General features: G+C 48.6%; 1 protein-coding gene across 1 annotated transcript; it reads right to left on the minus strand.

Annotated features, from left to right (window-relative positions):
• Positions 1-7,376: 7,376 nt before the first annotated feature.
• LOC119444816 (uncharacterized) lies at positions 7,377-8,576 on the minus strand. Its single transcript, XM_037709157.1, has one exon. The coding sequence runs from the start codon at positions 8,574-8,576 to the stop codon at positions 7,377-7,379; it is 1,200 nt and encodes a 399-aa protein (XP_037565085.1).
• Between the last annotated feature and the right edge of the window lie 7,770 nt (positions 8,577-16,346).

Genomic DNA, 16,346 nt, shown 5'->3' on the forward strand with positions numbered 1-16,346 from the left:
CTCTCTCTCCCCCACTAAGCCGACGAGTAGACTCCTTGAAGCCTTTTGCACTATACGTGACGAACCGTGTATCTACGAACTTTGTACCAGACAGAACTGCAGTTTCTGAAAATTCGTTTTTTAGAAGAATCTAAGAATGTGGCAAGTAGTGAAATTAAGGAGTTCCACGCCCCTACATCGGTCGTATATGGCACGTATTCTTAAAAAAAAAAAAAAAAGCTTGCCCTGAGCGAAGAATTAGCTTAATACGCAGCACACCGAGCAGCGGTAAACATGGAACAGCAAATAATCGCCGCGTTTACGTGAATGCGACAGGGGCCCATCGCACCGCATTTCGAGAACATCGCATCCACGTAAACGGCGTTAATGCGCTGGCAAGACGAATCGCATTAATGCGCCAGGGGAGGGTGGATTGAAATGGGTAAGTCCACTCACGCGGTGCATGTAAACGATGGCGTATCGCATCGAGGGAGATAGGATAAGTGGGACGGATGCCGACGTGTGGCTATACCCCCTTTTACCGACGAAATGCACTCGCCAGAAACACAAGTTCCGGCTTGATTCGGACCAATTGCGATGCACCACGTGTAAACACCGTCGCATAGTATTACCGCGATGCGCTAAGAAATGCGATGCGTTACTATCGCATTCATGTGAGCACGGTTAATGACAAGTAACATACTGTTTTCTAGATCACAGTCACCTTTCCAGTGAGTTAGATGATGCCAATTTCACCTGCTTCAAGGACTCGTAAACCTGCTCGGACGTATATCCATCTTGCATACTTTCACCATCAAAGGCTTGCAATGGAAGATACAAAGACAGACTTGCAATGCATTTTCGCAAACAGAAATATTTTTTTGCAAAACATGACGCAACATTCGTAAAATCGTAAAATGGGTCCAAATTTGTAAACTTTACGAAAAATTAGGGGGAATTGGCAGGTATGTGGGCACTGAGATGCTGACGAATTCGGCACTCCTTCAAGAGGGAACGTCTCTATTCTTGCCAATCCACTTACTCAGGACGTCACTGTGAAGCCGTCTTCGGAGGCACGTGTTGTTCAAGGTGTGGGCTAATTGCCGAAAAAGGGGCGCGGGCGTATTCGGCAAACATTCCCAAGCCGATCGCATCCAAGAGGCTGCTAATTTATATAATGCGGGTGCACCCCAATGTTTATTTGTTATTCGTCTCGGGATACCGAGGATTTGTATAGAGGCTTTTCACATTATTAAGCAGGGCAACACATGCGTCAGTGCTGAGCCTTACTGATAAAGAGTTGACATCTATTAGTAGTGTTAGGACTGCGTCGTGCACTGGTTATATTTAGTGTCTACTGCTTCTCGCCTTCTTTTTTGCGATGAATTTCTTGCGCATGTGTCGGGAGAAGATGGTATCAAAAATTTTCGAGACTGGCTCTGTTTTGAAGAAAGTAACTTATTTATGTGTCTGCAAACACTCTCACCTTCGATGTAGACCCCGCCTTGCGCAGCAATACAGCGCTTTCAGTACGTGTTCCTGCTACTTTCCAAATATTTACGGCAAGCATTCTTTCCTCTACGAGTCAATTGCGCCTGATATTTGTTCTTGATTTCAGCAGTCGTGTAAGAACTTCAACCTTAGAGCTGGATTTTTAATTTTTGGAAGAGAGCAAAATAAGCGGGACGAAAACCTGACGAAGAAGCTGTATTTCATGCCGAGGATTATTACTATAGGGTCGAAACTTAGATGCACGGTATTGTGCCTCACCACGTGCCTTCATTGAGGCGACGGGCAGCTGCCATACTACGTACCTATCATCAAGGCGACGGGAGCAATATCCATGGCGAATGAACTCGACGCGGGTGATTTCAAGCAGCCCCCGGCCATCTTCGCGACGCTGGTGACGTCAGCACCCGCCCGTCGGGTGCCTGTCAACGAGGAGTCGCCAAGGAAAGAACCGGCCCATTGTTAGCTCGGAGAGAGTCACCACCAGCCGCCCAGTCGGTCTGATGTGCTCTTACAGCTACATTTGCGCTATTATCCACTATCTGTAAACATTGTATAAAGCTTTTAGTTTCCTCGTCTACTCCAAGGTCTTTCGTTCTCGACTCCGAGTCGCAATAACGGGTGCGACCTTGAGACGAAGCAACAGTGGTCGCAGTGGAAAAGTCCACGTCTTCACGACCAACAACAATAACAACAACAAAAAAGGTTGGGGGCTGGGGTTTCGGCATGACCGCAGCTCGAAAAAGTGCACCAATCCGCACACGCGAATTTCTCGCCAGAAAGAACATGGTTTCCAGTAGTGCAGCAATATCAAACCGGTTTTGCGGAAAAACCGGTTATCCGGTTATTTGATTCACCGGCTATTCGAATTTGAAAAGAGGATAACCGGAGTGATTGGTTATTCGTTTGGTTATTCTGTTAATAGTACCGGATATTCGGATAGCCGGATATTTGTTCTTCTGTACTTGTGCCGAAATTATCTCTCTTTCTCTCTTGTATTCTAATATTTGTAGCTATTTTTGCAACCGCTCGTGCAAACCCGATATCTGCTCTGGTTAACCTACGTACCTTTCCTCTTTGAAACACCGAATATTCGTGTCCGAATATTCGAATATCCGGCTAACGGGTTATTTAGAGCGGATACCCTGAATATCCGTTTTTTGAAATCTGCATCTGGATAATTCGGTTTTCGAGACCGGATTCACTTCTCTCCGGATTCACTTCCCTCCCTTATAGTGCAAGCACTAGAAGCCCACCCTACTAGTTAAATTTGGCTTTAGCTTATTTTGCTTTCCTCTGAAAATTAAAAACCCAGCACAAAAGACGCTATTTTGGCTCGCGATTTCCTTACTCAACCGCAGAAAGGTTCTCGACTCCTTTCGATAAGAAGACAGTCAGCACATATTCGCAAATTGACAGTAACGCTGGGAGCGCTGCTGTATTGCAGCACAAGGGGACTGTTTCGAAGGTGAGAGTGTTTGAATGCACGTGAATAATTTACTTCCTTCAAAATACACCCAGTCTCGGAACTTTTCTATACCACCTCTTATATGTCGTTTCGCTGCAATAAGTTCTTTGTTGCAAGTGTCCCAGCTTTGTCCCGTCGTGTTCTTTTCTTTTGTGTACCGCATTCACCGCTGCTGTTTTCTTCCAATTAAGCATGCACTAACTGGCCGTTCTCTCTACGTTACAATACATTCACACTTTATGAAAGTGATCCTGCATCCTCACCGTCACTACACCGCTACGTAATGTAACAAACGTCGAGGAAAAAATCCAACAGAAACCCATATCACGTATGTTAAGCACGCACCGCATCCCAGCGTGCTGCGGGGCTACCTTGGAAAGCCAGACGGCTGATTTAATTTCTTCTTCACCCTAGAAATCGTTGCCCGATCAACAAGCTAGAGATCACACCACCTGTATTTGTGCATGGCACGAAAGCATGAGCGCATATCTAAATGTTTTCACGGTTCAATACCCATCTTTTCTTTTCATCTTCATGCAAGCAAAGCAGAGATGAGCGCCTTAAGTGCGCTAGTGTGAAAAGTACTTAACGTATTTTTGACCATCACAAGAAAGCTCGAATGAGATTTGAATCACCTCGGAAGTATTACTCTATAGCCCAGTACTCTTAAATTTAAATATAATGTAAATTGAGTTGTTAAGGCCACAATATTCAAAACGTTTCCGAATAACCTGCTAGCATTTCAAGTCGTCCGCGAGGACTTACGTTTGAGAACCACTGCTTTAGGCTGACCGACTTCACTGCCATTTACATTAGCCTAACTCTATCGTGATGTTTTTGCCTACTTTTCGATAGAGTTTATGATGGGACTCACCTTCTCCGCCGGCGCTTTGCGCTCACACTGAAGGAGCCACGCCTTATTGAGCCAGCTCTTCCACCGCTGCAGCTAGCTTCACTCGGGTCAATCCAGTCTGAATAAGTTCTTTACGGCTTATAAACGTTCCAAAACCGCTCCCACTGGACCGGCTAAACGGACGTCAAGGGAAATGTGCATTGCTGGCTGACTTAGAAATTAGGTAAGACGATGTCCTGCACTGATGTCCTTGTCGATGAAAAACCTTACCCGTATCTTCGCGCTTTGGTCGTTGCGCGTACATATGCAGTGTTGCTAATAGAAACGACTGGAAATATACCATTGCCCAGGCCCGTGTCGTTCTCAAATTCTTTAAAAGGGTCTCAACTTGGTCTTGTTGGTATGGCTTCATTACACGTAAACATCGCAAAAAAAAAAAAAAAAGCTAGACGAGAAACTTCGACAGGACGAGCGCTGGCCTCAGTTTATATTTATGAGAATACTCTGGCCCATACCCACTGCGAGGATAGTCGAAGGTATGCATTTTTCTTTCTTTCTTCTTTTTTGAAAGAGAAGGCGGCGAAACGATAATTATATTTTAAATGGATCAAGAGAATTTTTTAAAAATTGCCGTCATTTAATGACACTTTGCCTAAACCTAATAACCACTACAAAAGTACAATGAAAAAAAAAGCAAAACTGTGGGTAACCCTCACCTTTGTATCGCCCTGAGTCACGGGGGTCGACCCCTCACAGCTCCGCAGAGCTTACCCATCGCGGCTATATTGAAAGCACCCAACGCACCCAACTGCCGGCCCTGACCTGATGCCACAGGCCAACCTGGGTCGTCATCCCACAGTTCCCACCCGTGATCTATAGAAACCACGGGTGTGCCGACACCGGCCGCGTGTCTTTAAACACTTGGCCACGATATCGGTGATTGCCTTGTGGTTTTGGGACGATATATACCTACCGAATCTGCTACGTCGGCACTCCGGGCTGCACCACGATGTCCGGACATCGCGTAATAACTATTATATTCAGGATCCAGAACTGCCTTTTTATTGCACTGACGCGGAAGGGAGCTGGACGCCTCGGGTCCCGGGGTCGTGAGTGACACTGGAGTTTCCGTCCGAAGAGGGACGGGGGCGGCGTCTCGGGGTCCATGTCGAATGCAAGGTGGTCGGGGACACCGAGCTGCGCTGCGTCTAGGGGCCGCATGGGTGCCGCGGCTGTAATCGAGGCTGTAACGTGCGAGCGCAGCTTGGCGTATAACCCGTGATGCCTGTTGGGATGTATCGGCACAAGCGCCGTCTCCTCGAGCGGCGTGAGCAGGAGGACATGCCTTACACGGTCGGACATTGCCAGACAGGTGGGGAGACACCACGAACGCAGTCTCCGCTTACCTGCGGCAGTGTTGTACGTCGAACGCATAGAATGACTGCGAACGAAGTTGTCGCTCTCCAAGAAGCCGCTGAGCGAGTTGGAACAAAACAGTGGAGCGACTATACGCGCGCTCATGGATTGGAAATTCGTCGAGCCTGTTCCACCGCCCCAGGCTGTAGTGGCAGCGCGTCCGACTGGTCAAGTAAACGGCGAAGACAGGCTGGAAAGCCAAATGCTTTACTTACGCTATCATTGTTGTGAGCTAAATATACATGGCGCCCGCTCTCCGTGATGATGGTGGTGGGGATGATGATGTTGACACCGAACTGTGGCGCATTCAATTCAATTCAATTCAATTCATTTTATTGATAAGTAAATTAGTACATAGACACTAGTATACAGGAAGGGGTCCCAAAGTAAAAACTGCGGGCGGGACCCCTTACGATGAATTAAATATCGAGTAATGAAACGAAACTAACACTGCATAGGTGAAAAATTAATAAGCACATGAAAGACGAAATAATTACAGTAATATCATGCATAATCATATACTAAAAAACCAAGTTACGAAAAATAAAAGCTGTACAAAAAATACAAAAGAAAACCTAATACCTGGGACTGGCCAAGAATCGAGTGGAACAGACCACTCGATAATTGTATTATTTGAATAGACCTTGAAAGTTCAATAGGTTAATTGAGAAGAGCCGAAAATCAGAAGTTTAAACATTTAGACGCGGATGAAGTAATTTTCGTGCTGATGTCTCCACCGCTGACCGCGTACTGTAGCGGAGCTTCAACAGCATTACTTCTGCTGCTGCTGTTTTACGTCTGTCACCAGCTCCCTGTTGGGAGCTGGTGACAGACGTAAAGTTAAAAAAAAAAGAGATGCAAGCGGTTTCACGTGAAGAACACCATTAAAATCGGGAGATCTCAAATGTCGGATTGAGGCACCGAAAACAAAAGTTTTTTTGAAAACTTATTAACCAACTCTCAATGTTATCTTACTGTTCCCTGTTACATCGGGCTTGTTAAATCTGGCTTTGCGTAGTGCCTTGTGCGATTATGCTGCACCGTATAAATATAGCTTGCACCGGGTGAAACCATAGCACGTAATGTGAGAAGCCGGGCTACTAGCGCGCGTCCCAGTGCTTTCGGGTGTCGATAACACACGACACCCAAAACGCAACATACGAAATCGCTTATTCTGCATTTAAGTAGGTATTCTGCCTTCCTTTTCATATATACAGGTACGAATTTGCAGAGATGGTGTTTTGAGCGGGATATTCTGGCTTTTACGCAGCGGTACGTCCACTGACTCCTCCCGAAGGTAGCGGAGAGCGTAGGCCCCGGTCTCCGGAGCGGGTGGTGCGCGTCAAGAACACCGAGCTACTAATGCGGCTCTTCGACGAGGTCGACCCAGAGAGGAGACCCATGGCGCCCGTCGTCAAAAGGGGAAGGTGAGTACGGACTGGCGCGCTACAGGTTAAGACGTACCGAAGCTTTATATATAGGGTGTCCCAGCTAACGTTAGCCAAGGTGTTAAAATTTAAAGAAAGGATTAAGAAACACGGTGCAAGACAGGATTTTAAGGTCGATGGTGTCTTCAGACCTCTGTCTTCAGACCTCTGATGACCGAACACCGTAGGTCTTGTAATCGTGTCTTGCGCACCGTGATGTTTTAATACTTTTATTTTCTTTGAACAGCTTGGCTAACATAACTGGGACACAGGTCACGGTACACGAACCTGGAACTCGGTAATGCTTACGCGCCCGTGACGGCGTTGGACCCACCGCACTTGCTCATTCCCGAGATTTCCGTACGCACACGCATCTGCACGGAACTCGAAGAAATTTGTACTAACGGGAAGCGATTCCCGATTTAACAAAACTTCATATTACGCTCTCTTGCAACATTATTTTACGGCTCCCTGATCCGCTTGTAGCTTCCAACTTTTGCCGTTTTCTGCGATTTCGGTCTGAACAATGCAGCCATGTGTGCTGTCAGTACAATACGGCTTTGTAACTGCGAATAGGAGCATCGTCAAGCTGCCGAAGAGCAGGATTTTTTTTTTCCTACCTTCTATATGCGTTCCAAGCGAACACGGATAAAATCCGGTACATTTATTGTACTAATACAATTGTGTTGCAAACCAAGCATGCTCTCGACGCACAGCCCGTGGTCTACTCGTCCCTGTTCCTGTCCCTGTCTCTGTCCCAATCCCTATCTCTGTCGAAGCGCGACCTCGAGGTGGGCCGCTTCGGACCCCTGACCATCCTTGCTCGCTGGTTTCTGTACTGCGGCTGCGGCGGCGCGAACTGTGGCGGCGCCCTGCGAACTGGCCTGACAGGAACGCGCGTCATGGCGACCTGTTTCTTCCGGAAGGCTTGCAGCTGCGACGAGAAATCGGCGGAGCGCTCGTCTTCGAGTTCGGACACGGTCTCGCTGCCCGGATAGCTCTTGGCCTTGCCCCACCTGATCCTCCGGGACGCCTGCAGCCCCGGCGAAGAGCTGCCACTCGCCATTGAAGAGTGGTCGTTACTGAGCGCGCTCGACGCGCTGGGCTCTTCCTCGGAGCGCTCGGCACCGCCCAGGTCGATTCTCCTGCCCGCCCCGGTCGACGTAGACGCGACGGACGAGTCCAGCTGCGACCGGGGCGTGGCGGAAAGCGCCGACGCGTTCTGGTAGCCGAGGCCGCTGCTGTTCGCCTCGCTGCCGCCGTAGCCCTGCATGGCCGACAGCGACTGGGAGTCCATTTCGCTCGAACGAGGAGTGTCGGTGTTGTCGGGATTGCGTAGCAGCAACTCGAGCTGCCCCTGGATCGGCACAGGCGCCGGTGGATCGGAAGACGGGACTAAGCACGTCGTCGATGACGCATTCGTGCGCGCCTGCAACGGTTCGGCGGGTCCCTCACTCGGCAGGTCTTCGCCGCCGCTGCTGCTGCTATTCCTCATATAACGCGATCCAGCAGCAGCAGCTCCGGTCTTCGAAAGCAGGTCGGTAGAATTCCCGGAACGGTCGCTCGATTTCGTGGCAGGCGCCAGAATCGAGGAACAGTCGTCGACGTTGGTGACGGTGCTGTCGTCCTCGAGGCTCCTCACGGAGGCTTCGGTGCTGATCGGCAGCTGGCCAGTGGCGCCTGGGTACGGTTCGAGTCTCGACGACTCGTCGATCCTGCTGCTGTCGCTGCAACCGCTGATACTGGTCGCATCGTCGTTCCTGGTCGCATCGTCGTTTCTGGCGGCCCCTGGCTTGTCTCCGCGCTGCGCTCGCGCTGCCGTCGCCCTGGCGCACTTGTGCGGTGGAGAAGGCGTGCAGAGGCCGACGCAATCCGAAGAAGAACTGCACGCGACGACCGGCTCGATGGCGACTTGCCCTGTCATAAGGCTGCAGGCAGCTGGACGCGGCCGCCAATTTGGCTGGGCATCGCACGGGGCTCGGCTGCTTGGTATAGTCCGTCAAGGTATCGTCGACGGCAGGATCATCCGGCTGTGCATTCGTCGCCCGCGGTTGGCATCGACGTCATTTCAGCGGCCAAAGAAGACGGTAGCAGGCGCCGCTTCTGGCCATAAATTTTGTTCCCGGCGCCGGGATAGGCCGACCGCCATCACAGATGTTGATGTCGCCGGCGATGAGACAGCGAGGAGTTGGTGTCACCTCGCTTTATGAAGAGTCAAAAATTCCCACGGCTACTTCGTACACGTATGATTCTTTTTTTATTGATAACTTAATTCGTTTTGTAGTCATATGACGCGATGAGGAATAGTGGCAGACGATATGTGAAAGTGAATGCTGTCGATGTCCCTCTCGTTCAAGACATGGTGCAGGTGAAATTGTGCACGCTTACGATATCTTTCAGAGCAAGTGCGGCAATCAGGATAAAAGTAAAGTGAAAGTCACCTTGTCAAGGCATATAAAATAGAAACTTGATAGTGTGGCTTCAAGGCATTCAAAATAATTAGCACGAAAGACCGTGTGGATGGCATAGTACCAAATCATCATCGATTATGATTTAAAAAATGCTGAAAAAAAGAACAGATAAGCGCTTGAGTAAATTAGGAAGAAACTCATAAAAATAGTGTATATATACCTTAAATTAGCACTTGTGTATTTGTAAATGCTAGCGCAAGTACGAGTGTAAGACGTATGTGAACTTATACGTAGATAGGCACGAGTAGTTGAGCGGGAGCTTTGTATGACAGAGGGGTCCAAATAATAATAATAATAATAATAATAATAATAATAATAATAATAATAATAATAATAATAATAATAATAATAATAATAATAATAATAATAATAATAATAATAAGGGCAACACCCTCCTGAAGTTTCCGCATCGACACACCGTTACATTATAGATCTTGGAAGCGCCTGGAAACGTTTGATTTTGCACTGACAACACGTACGCGAAGACTCAATCTAACATTGCTGAACTACGTGACGTGTTTCACAAGTTCCCGTGACATCACAAGGTCTAAATCACTTACGTCAGAATAGCGTGCTTTTTTCCACTGTTCCAGAATGGGTGTTTTCAATTCAGCTGGGTAAACTTAAAGCGAAAGTAGAAAATTTCGCGTTGTACAATTTGATCGCAAAGTAGCGCTGTTTACTATTGGTTGATTTTCAAAGCGAAGAAATGCCATTCCGCCCCTGTAAAGCAGTGTACATTGGTTGCCCTCACTGTGCCGTGTACATTGTCATGAAGGGTTGAGAAGGCTAATAAAATAATTGATAGACTTTAAGATACTGGGTATGTTTGGGCAGTACGGGATGCCCAGAGATCCAGCGTTCGCGCGTAATTTCTTAGTTATCTGACAAAAATTCTATGCGAACAAGACCATGTAGAAGAAGCCCCAGAAGAGGGCATAGGTTCCCAACATTTACTGGGAGCCCGGAACTGTCCGTGACACAGTACGTTTTCAAGAGTCACGGAGCGTCTTCATCGTCGATAACGGGCACGATCCACGACTCCGGACCCGACCGCATGCATTGACCACCAGCTGCTTCGGTTACGGACTCCTGAACTGCGCGAGTGTCAGCAGCGACAGCGTCTGGTGCTTTGTGATCTTTCGCACTGGGAACCTGCACAATACTACCTTCGGGATAGTCGGCGTGGGGTACATCCGGTGCGACTGCGTTCTCCGGGACTTCTTTTAACGAGGGCAGTGGCTGGGCCTCTTTTGGCGCCGCCTCTGCGTTTTTTTCTTTCCGCTGCTGCGGTTTGCTACTCGCCTTTGAGCCGCTCGCAGATCCTTTGTCGCTGGACTGGCGAGAGCCGCTCGACTGCTGCTTGGCGGGGCGCTTGGTTCCCTTTGCCTGCGGCCGCACTGGCGTAGCCGCCGTCTTTTGCGACAAGCTCGCTATGCCCAGAATGCTCCGGAGAAGCGAGGTCCCTCCTTCCGACTTGGGCTTGGGCTGCGGCTCCGCTTCGGCCGGCCTCTTCTTCTTGATCCTCCTGAGCGACCTCGTCTTGCTCGTGCCGGTGCCGTCGTCGTTGAGCTCCGAGAGAGTAACACTGCCGGGGTACGCCTTGGCCTTTCCCCACGATATCTTTCGGTCCATGGCTGCCAGCAGCTGAGAGTCCACCGTGGCACCAGCGGACCCTCTCCGGGGAGGCTGCTTTGACTTCGGCTGGGAATTCGAGGAAGCTGCGACGGCGTTCTTGCCCGGCTTGGCTGCGCTGACTCGGTTTCGGCGGAAGGGCCACAGCGAGGACCCTTGCTGCGGTTGCGGCTGTGGCTGCTGATTCTTGCTCCTGGTGGCCGGCGTTTGCGCGGCGGCCGTTGTCTTCTTGCGCGATCTCGCGCCCGACGCGGGACTGTCGGGTCGCGACTTGGCGGAATCGTCGTTGTCGGCGAAGCGGACCGTGAGGTCGCAGCTCGCCCGGCCGACGCCGGAGCGGCCCGTCGGCGGCGCGACCGTGGCGCGCAGTTCCGTCGGCATGTCTTCCTCGACGGCCTTGACGGTCGCCCCCTGCCGCTCGCTGTCCTCCAGGATGACCAGACCCTGCTGCTTGTCTCTCTTGGAAGCGCACTCGGCGTCGATGCCGGCCAATACCTCGCCGAGCAGGTCCTGGACGTTTCGATAAAGCTCGTTGCGCTGGGAACGCTCTTCCGTCGACACTTCCTCTAGCGGTGGCATTTCCGTCGAGGACGGCGACCGGTAATCTCTGACAACGTCGCCCGAAAGCGAACGCAGCAGTTCCTCGAAATTGACGCCAGTCACGTTCATCGTGGCCGTCGAGTCGCCGCCGTGGCTGCTTGCCGACTCCGTGGTCTTCGCCGCGGCGCTCTTGGTGAGGGGGTGCGGCGGCGGTGGAGGCAGCGGTTTCTTGTCGCCCTCGCTTCTCTGACCGTTGGCGCTGACCGGCGGCTGCTTACGGGGCTGCAGCTGGTTCCTCGACGGGGCAGCCATTTTGGGGCCGCTGGCCTTACCGGTAGTCACGCTGCCTCGAAGCATGTTGAGCGCCGGATTTTGGAGAGCCCGTAACGTAACGCCAGACAGGCGTTATGAACGCTGAGCATGCTAAATTTGGAGTTCGTCAATGTATGCCAATACAGCCAAATGCGCGGCCATTTTGGCCTGGGCAATGCTGATGGTGATGGCCATGGTTTTCGTGTCCGCACGCGTCGGCTAGTTGTGTGCAGCGGTGTACGGCTAGTTGACCGCCGACAAGATGACCCCCGACAAGCGCCTCATCACTGTACTCAGATATTGTTGCGCAGACTATATTTTTAGGCGTTATCTTCTTTCTCGTTGCCATAATAATAATATGGTATTGGTTTTGTTGATATGGTTCTGAGAGCATGAACTGGCGGAGGGCAATATGTGTCCAAGAAGTTATAACTTTGCACAGAACAACGTCTCCACTTGAGCGTCGCATCTTAGCTCGCAGTTTTCTATCTGCAGTGGTGGGTGCTTCACGGCACGGCGCACGTTTTGCGGCGGCTGAAGACATCTAATTGCACGATATCCTTATGACTCCTATAGTCTGAATTAAATTATATTAAACCCCAGCGTTATCTTAAACCAGTATCATGAGGCTCTAGATTCCTACTTTGGACACGTCACGCGTGCTGCCGATTCAATGAGAAATATATAAATGCGCGCTAAAGTTTAAGGTTCAAGAAAACGAGGCTGACGATGGTGCGAAACATGGATGAATGAAATAATTTACCAGAATTGTGGCGCAGCAAAAGACGAGTGACGACAGAGGCAACGTACATATATATAGGCGCTTTAATGAAGAAAATTCTTCGGGCCACAAGCAAGGGTCTTGGTGAGCTCAGGTACGTCGTGCCTGGAAAGCTTCGTTGGAGTTCGGTTATCTATCCATGCTGCCAACAAACGTAAAAAACAACACGATGGCAGCTAGTAACTGAATCAATATCTTCCTGGCGCAGTTTGGCCATATCTAGCAGCTGCGCAACCCATCATCATTATCGGTTGCCATATCGTCATCATCAAACATGACTAAAGCATAACTTCCCTTGCTTTGGTACTTGTGCCGCAAACTAAAAGGAAACGTATAACGTACATAAGAATTTACTACTACAGCGCGCTGCAGCTTTATTTGTGCTTACTTCTTGGTCGATTAGCGGCAATTAATGGCCGTTAATGTATATTATCTGAACCGCAGCCATATTGCAAAGAATCCCCGCCTCAGGTGGCTCTTCAAGCATTTATTTCTCCAGCACACGTTCGCAAAAGGAAAGTCTGTGTATGCTGCACATATTTATTATAAGCTAAGCGTGAAGTGCTTTGTTTTTCTTTTTCTTCTTCGAAGTTAAAGATGGTAGGCCGGAATGACGTGACACCGAACTGACGCGACAAAATAGCTCCACTCTGTCCTGCCGGCGACCGTCAATGGCATATTTGGCTCTTTTAGCCGCCTTATAAGGTGCTTTGGGGCAAAATGCAGTAACGCTCATGTATTTGTAGATTTAGGCGCACGTTAAAGAATACCAACCTCATGTGGGCAAAATTAATCCGGGGTACCCCACTACGGCGTGACTCATAATCATTATCGTGATTCCGGCACGTAAAACCCCAGAATTCTGTTATCTTATTTCTGCTTTGATTTTGTTATTATAGCCATCGATTTATTAAGTAGCCGATCACTTTTCATAGAAGAACTTTTAGCTGGGATAGTTGCCAATTTGTCTTAGTGAATTGCTTCAGAGCGCAAAAAAAAAAAAAAAACACACACTCACACGTACGCACGCACTCGCACACACAAGCATCCCAAGAAAGAACGCCCCCTCTCCCTCCACTTTTGTTGTGTGAAAAAGTGTGTGTGTGCGTGTGAAGGGGGTGGGTAGGCGGGTTTCCTTTTTTGGGGTGCTCACACACACACACACACACAGTGTATGTGTGTGTGTGTGTGTGTGTGTGTCCGCTCTCGCGTTGTTTCGTCCAGTTCTGTATGCCCTGCCGCTGTTGCGCTGTTTCATAGACAATGCTATAGACGCCAGCCGACCTGCCCGTTACACACTTTAAAGGCTACTCTGAGGAATATATTGTCTTCCATACTCCCACCGGTGTGCGTCATGGACCATGCAGGCCGAAGAAGCCCCCGCCCGCTGCGATGAGCCGCTCCCTGCGCGGCGACGACCCCTGCATGGTGAACGCGGCCACGGAGGCACTGCTCCCGCTGCTGCCGTTCGGGTCGCGCGCGGCGGGCGGTCAGCGCGGGCAGCCGGCAAACTCCGTGGCAGCCGCCCTGGCAGCGCACCACCAGCAGCATCCGCCCACCGTCACCATGGTGACGCTCAAGGACGGCGACAAGACGGTGTCTCTACCGTCGCTCACCGTCGACCACAACTACCCGCAGGTGGGTGTCGTATATACCCGGTCCTTCGGCGGACACCTTTAACAATTCTTAAAGGTTGCCTGTGGCAGATAGCACAATTCTAGTCCGTGAACTGGCCTACTCGAAGAGTCGGACATTACTTGAGCAAAAAAATTGGAATGCATAATCGACTAATTAAGAAAATTTCGCTAATAAGTTCTTAGCTAATTAGCTTATGGACGGTCCGTTACTTTTGTGCTGCAATGCATAAAACGACGTTTTGTTAAGATGGGGCAGCAAAAGAAAAAAAGAAAAAAAAATCACGTGCCTTGAAGGCACACTAAAAATAACTTTAGACTGATACATTATTACTTCGAAATTCTATTTTGGTTGATTTCGCTGTACGAGGTTGATTATTAGTAGAGAAAATGAAGGTCAGAGTTGTATTTTTTTTTCAATTTTATTTTGCGCCGAATCCTCAGCGCCGTTATGTCATTTTGACGTCATGGATTTATAAGTGTTTTATCGTATTTGGCCGTTGTGGCGCGATAAATGTTCTCGAGACTTGCTAACTCACGCGCCGCGGTGGCTTAGCCGCTGTGGTGTTGCGCTGCTAAACACGAAGTCGTGGGATCGAATCCCAGCCGCGGCTGCCGCATTTCGATGTGGGGGTCGAAATGCAAAAACGCCCGTGTCCCGTGCATTAGGGGCACGTTAAAGATGGTGGTCAAAATTGATCCGGGATATCCCACTACGGCTTGCCTCATAACCAAATTGTGGTTCTGCCACGTAATTAACCCCAGAATCTTGCTCGCTTCGGTGTTTGGCTCCTTTTAGAATACAAATTAGTCATTTTTGCCGATAAAAGAAAAATTAACTAGACCTGACCAGACCCGGTCAAAATTAATCCATGACGTCAAAACGTGTTCGTGCGGGAACTTCAACGTGGCATCGCCACTGGTCTTTCGTTTTTGCATCTTTCATGCCTTGAACCAAGCCTCCTCTGATAGAAAGAGCGGTGTTTTCGTTATTGTGGAAAGTTAATTTACTAATACAGCGGAAATTAATTTTCTCCATTTGTCACTTGTCATTTTTCTTGCGTTAAATTAAGGTCCGCATTTTGGAAATCACGGAAGAAACACTGGCAAACGTCGGAACAGCCTAAATTATGTTGTATAATTGATGTTTTACGAACAAGTTTCGCTTTCGGTAACAATTTGGAGAATGCGCCATGACGTCACAGTACAATGACTCGCTCCATTCGTGTGATCTCTGCGGCTGCTACAGTTGAGCGTAGCCAGAAGAAGCGTGTGCAGCACTCTTGTTTATTAATTAAATAAATTAATTAATCAACTAATCAATCAATCAATCACTTGGATGGTAGTTTATTTTCATTAGTGCAATAATTTTTTATGAGCAACCTAATCATGCATCTAGCCTTATTGGTACACCATGTCAGCAAATATCGCCCTTGATGCCAAATCAGACATTTAGAGACCACCTTTAATGAATTGATATATCTTACAAGTGTTTGCCTGCCAACCTGCGTACGGTGTCATCGTTATACGAGCGAGAGGCATATTAAGGTGCAGTTTCTATAACTCCGGAGTATGTTAACTTCGGAGTCTATAACTTCGTCAATTAATAAGCGTCATTACTCATTCAAGAGGAACACTAAATCAGATTTTAAAACTCCATTTCGATTAATTTGATAGAAAGAACGTTAATGACTAAACAATAGAAGTTATCGCCATTCTCTATAGGAAAGTAGCGAGCGCAGAGTTCTCACGAAAGGAAACGCAAGCAAGACAGATGACGGTTATCGCCGTGGGAACAAAGATACGCCCCAATGGATGTAAACTGTTTTAGGGTGTACTGTCACGACACCTGCGTCTTATGTAGCGTGCGCGAGAACTTGCGTCATGATGTGTCAGTCCTTGGAATCATTAAAACAGTTGGCGCATTGTGCGTATGTGTGCGTATACATTTTTCATATGCCATCCTTTCGCGCCCAAAAACAATGTCGAACGAAGTTTTAACTTGAAAGGGTCTGAACGCGAAGCTTGTTGGTATGCATTCATGGTGTAGCCGAATCGTTAAGTAAACTCTGCTTATAAGCCATAACAAGCAACCCCCTCACCTGCTCTAAGTAATATTCTCAATTTCTATCAGCGTTTTGTTCAGCACTCGAGACAATTGTGAAGCTTAAGTAGCATTCCTAACAAGTTTTATATGGAGTATGTTTCTTTTTACTTATATATGTTAAAGATAACATATCTAAAATAGTAGGATAATATTATGAACAGTGTTTCGTTTCCGAAAAGTCTAGACCCACATTTTTAGCGTGACTCGGTTTCGA

This window comes from Dermacentor silvarum, chromosome 3, assembly GCF_013339745.2.
Source record: "Dermacentor silvarum isolate Dsil-2018 chromosome 3, BIME_Dsil_1.4, whole genome shotgun sequence".
In the NCBI taxonomy this organism is placed as follows: Eukaryota; Metazoa; Arthropoda; class Arachnida; order Ixodida; family Ixodidae; genus Dermacentor; species Dermacentor silvarum.

Bases quoted from the DNA above. Each gene is read 5' to 3' on its own strand.
- LOC119444816 (XM_037709157.1), bottom strand. From the start codon at position 8,576: ATGACAGGGCAAGTCGCCATCGAGCCGGTCGTCGCGTGCAGTTCTTCT.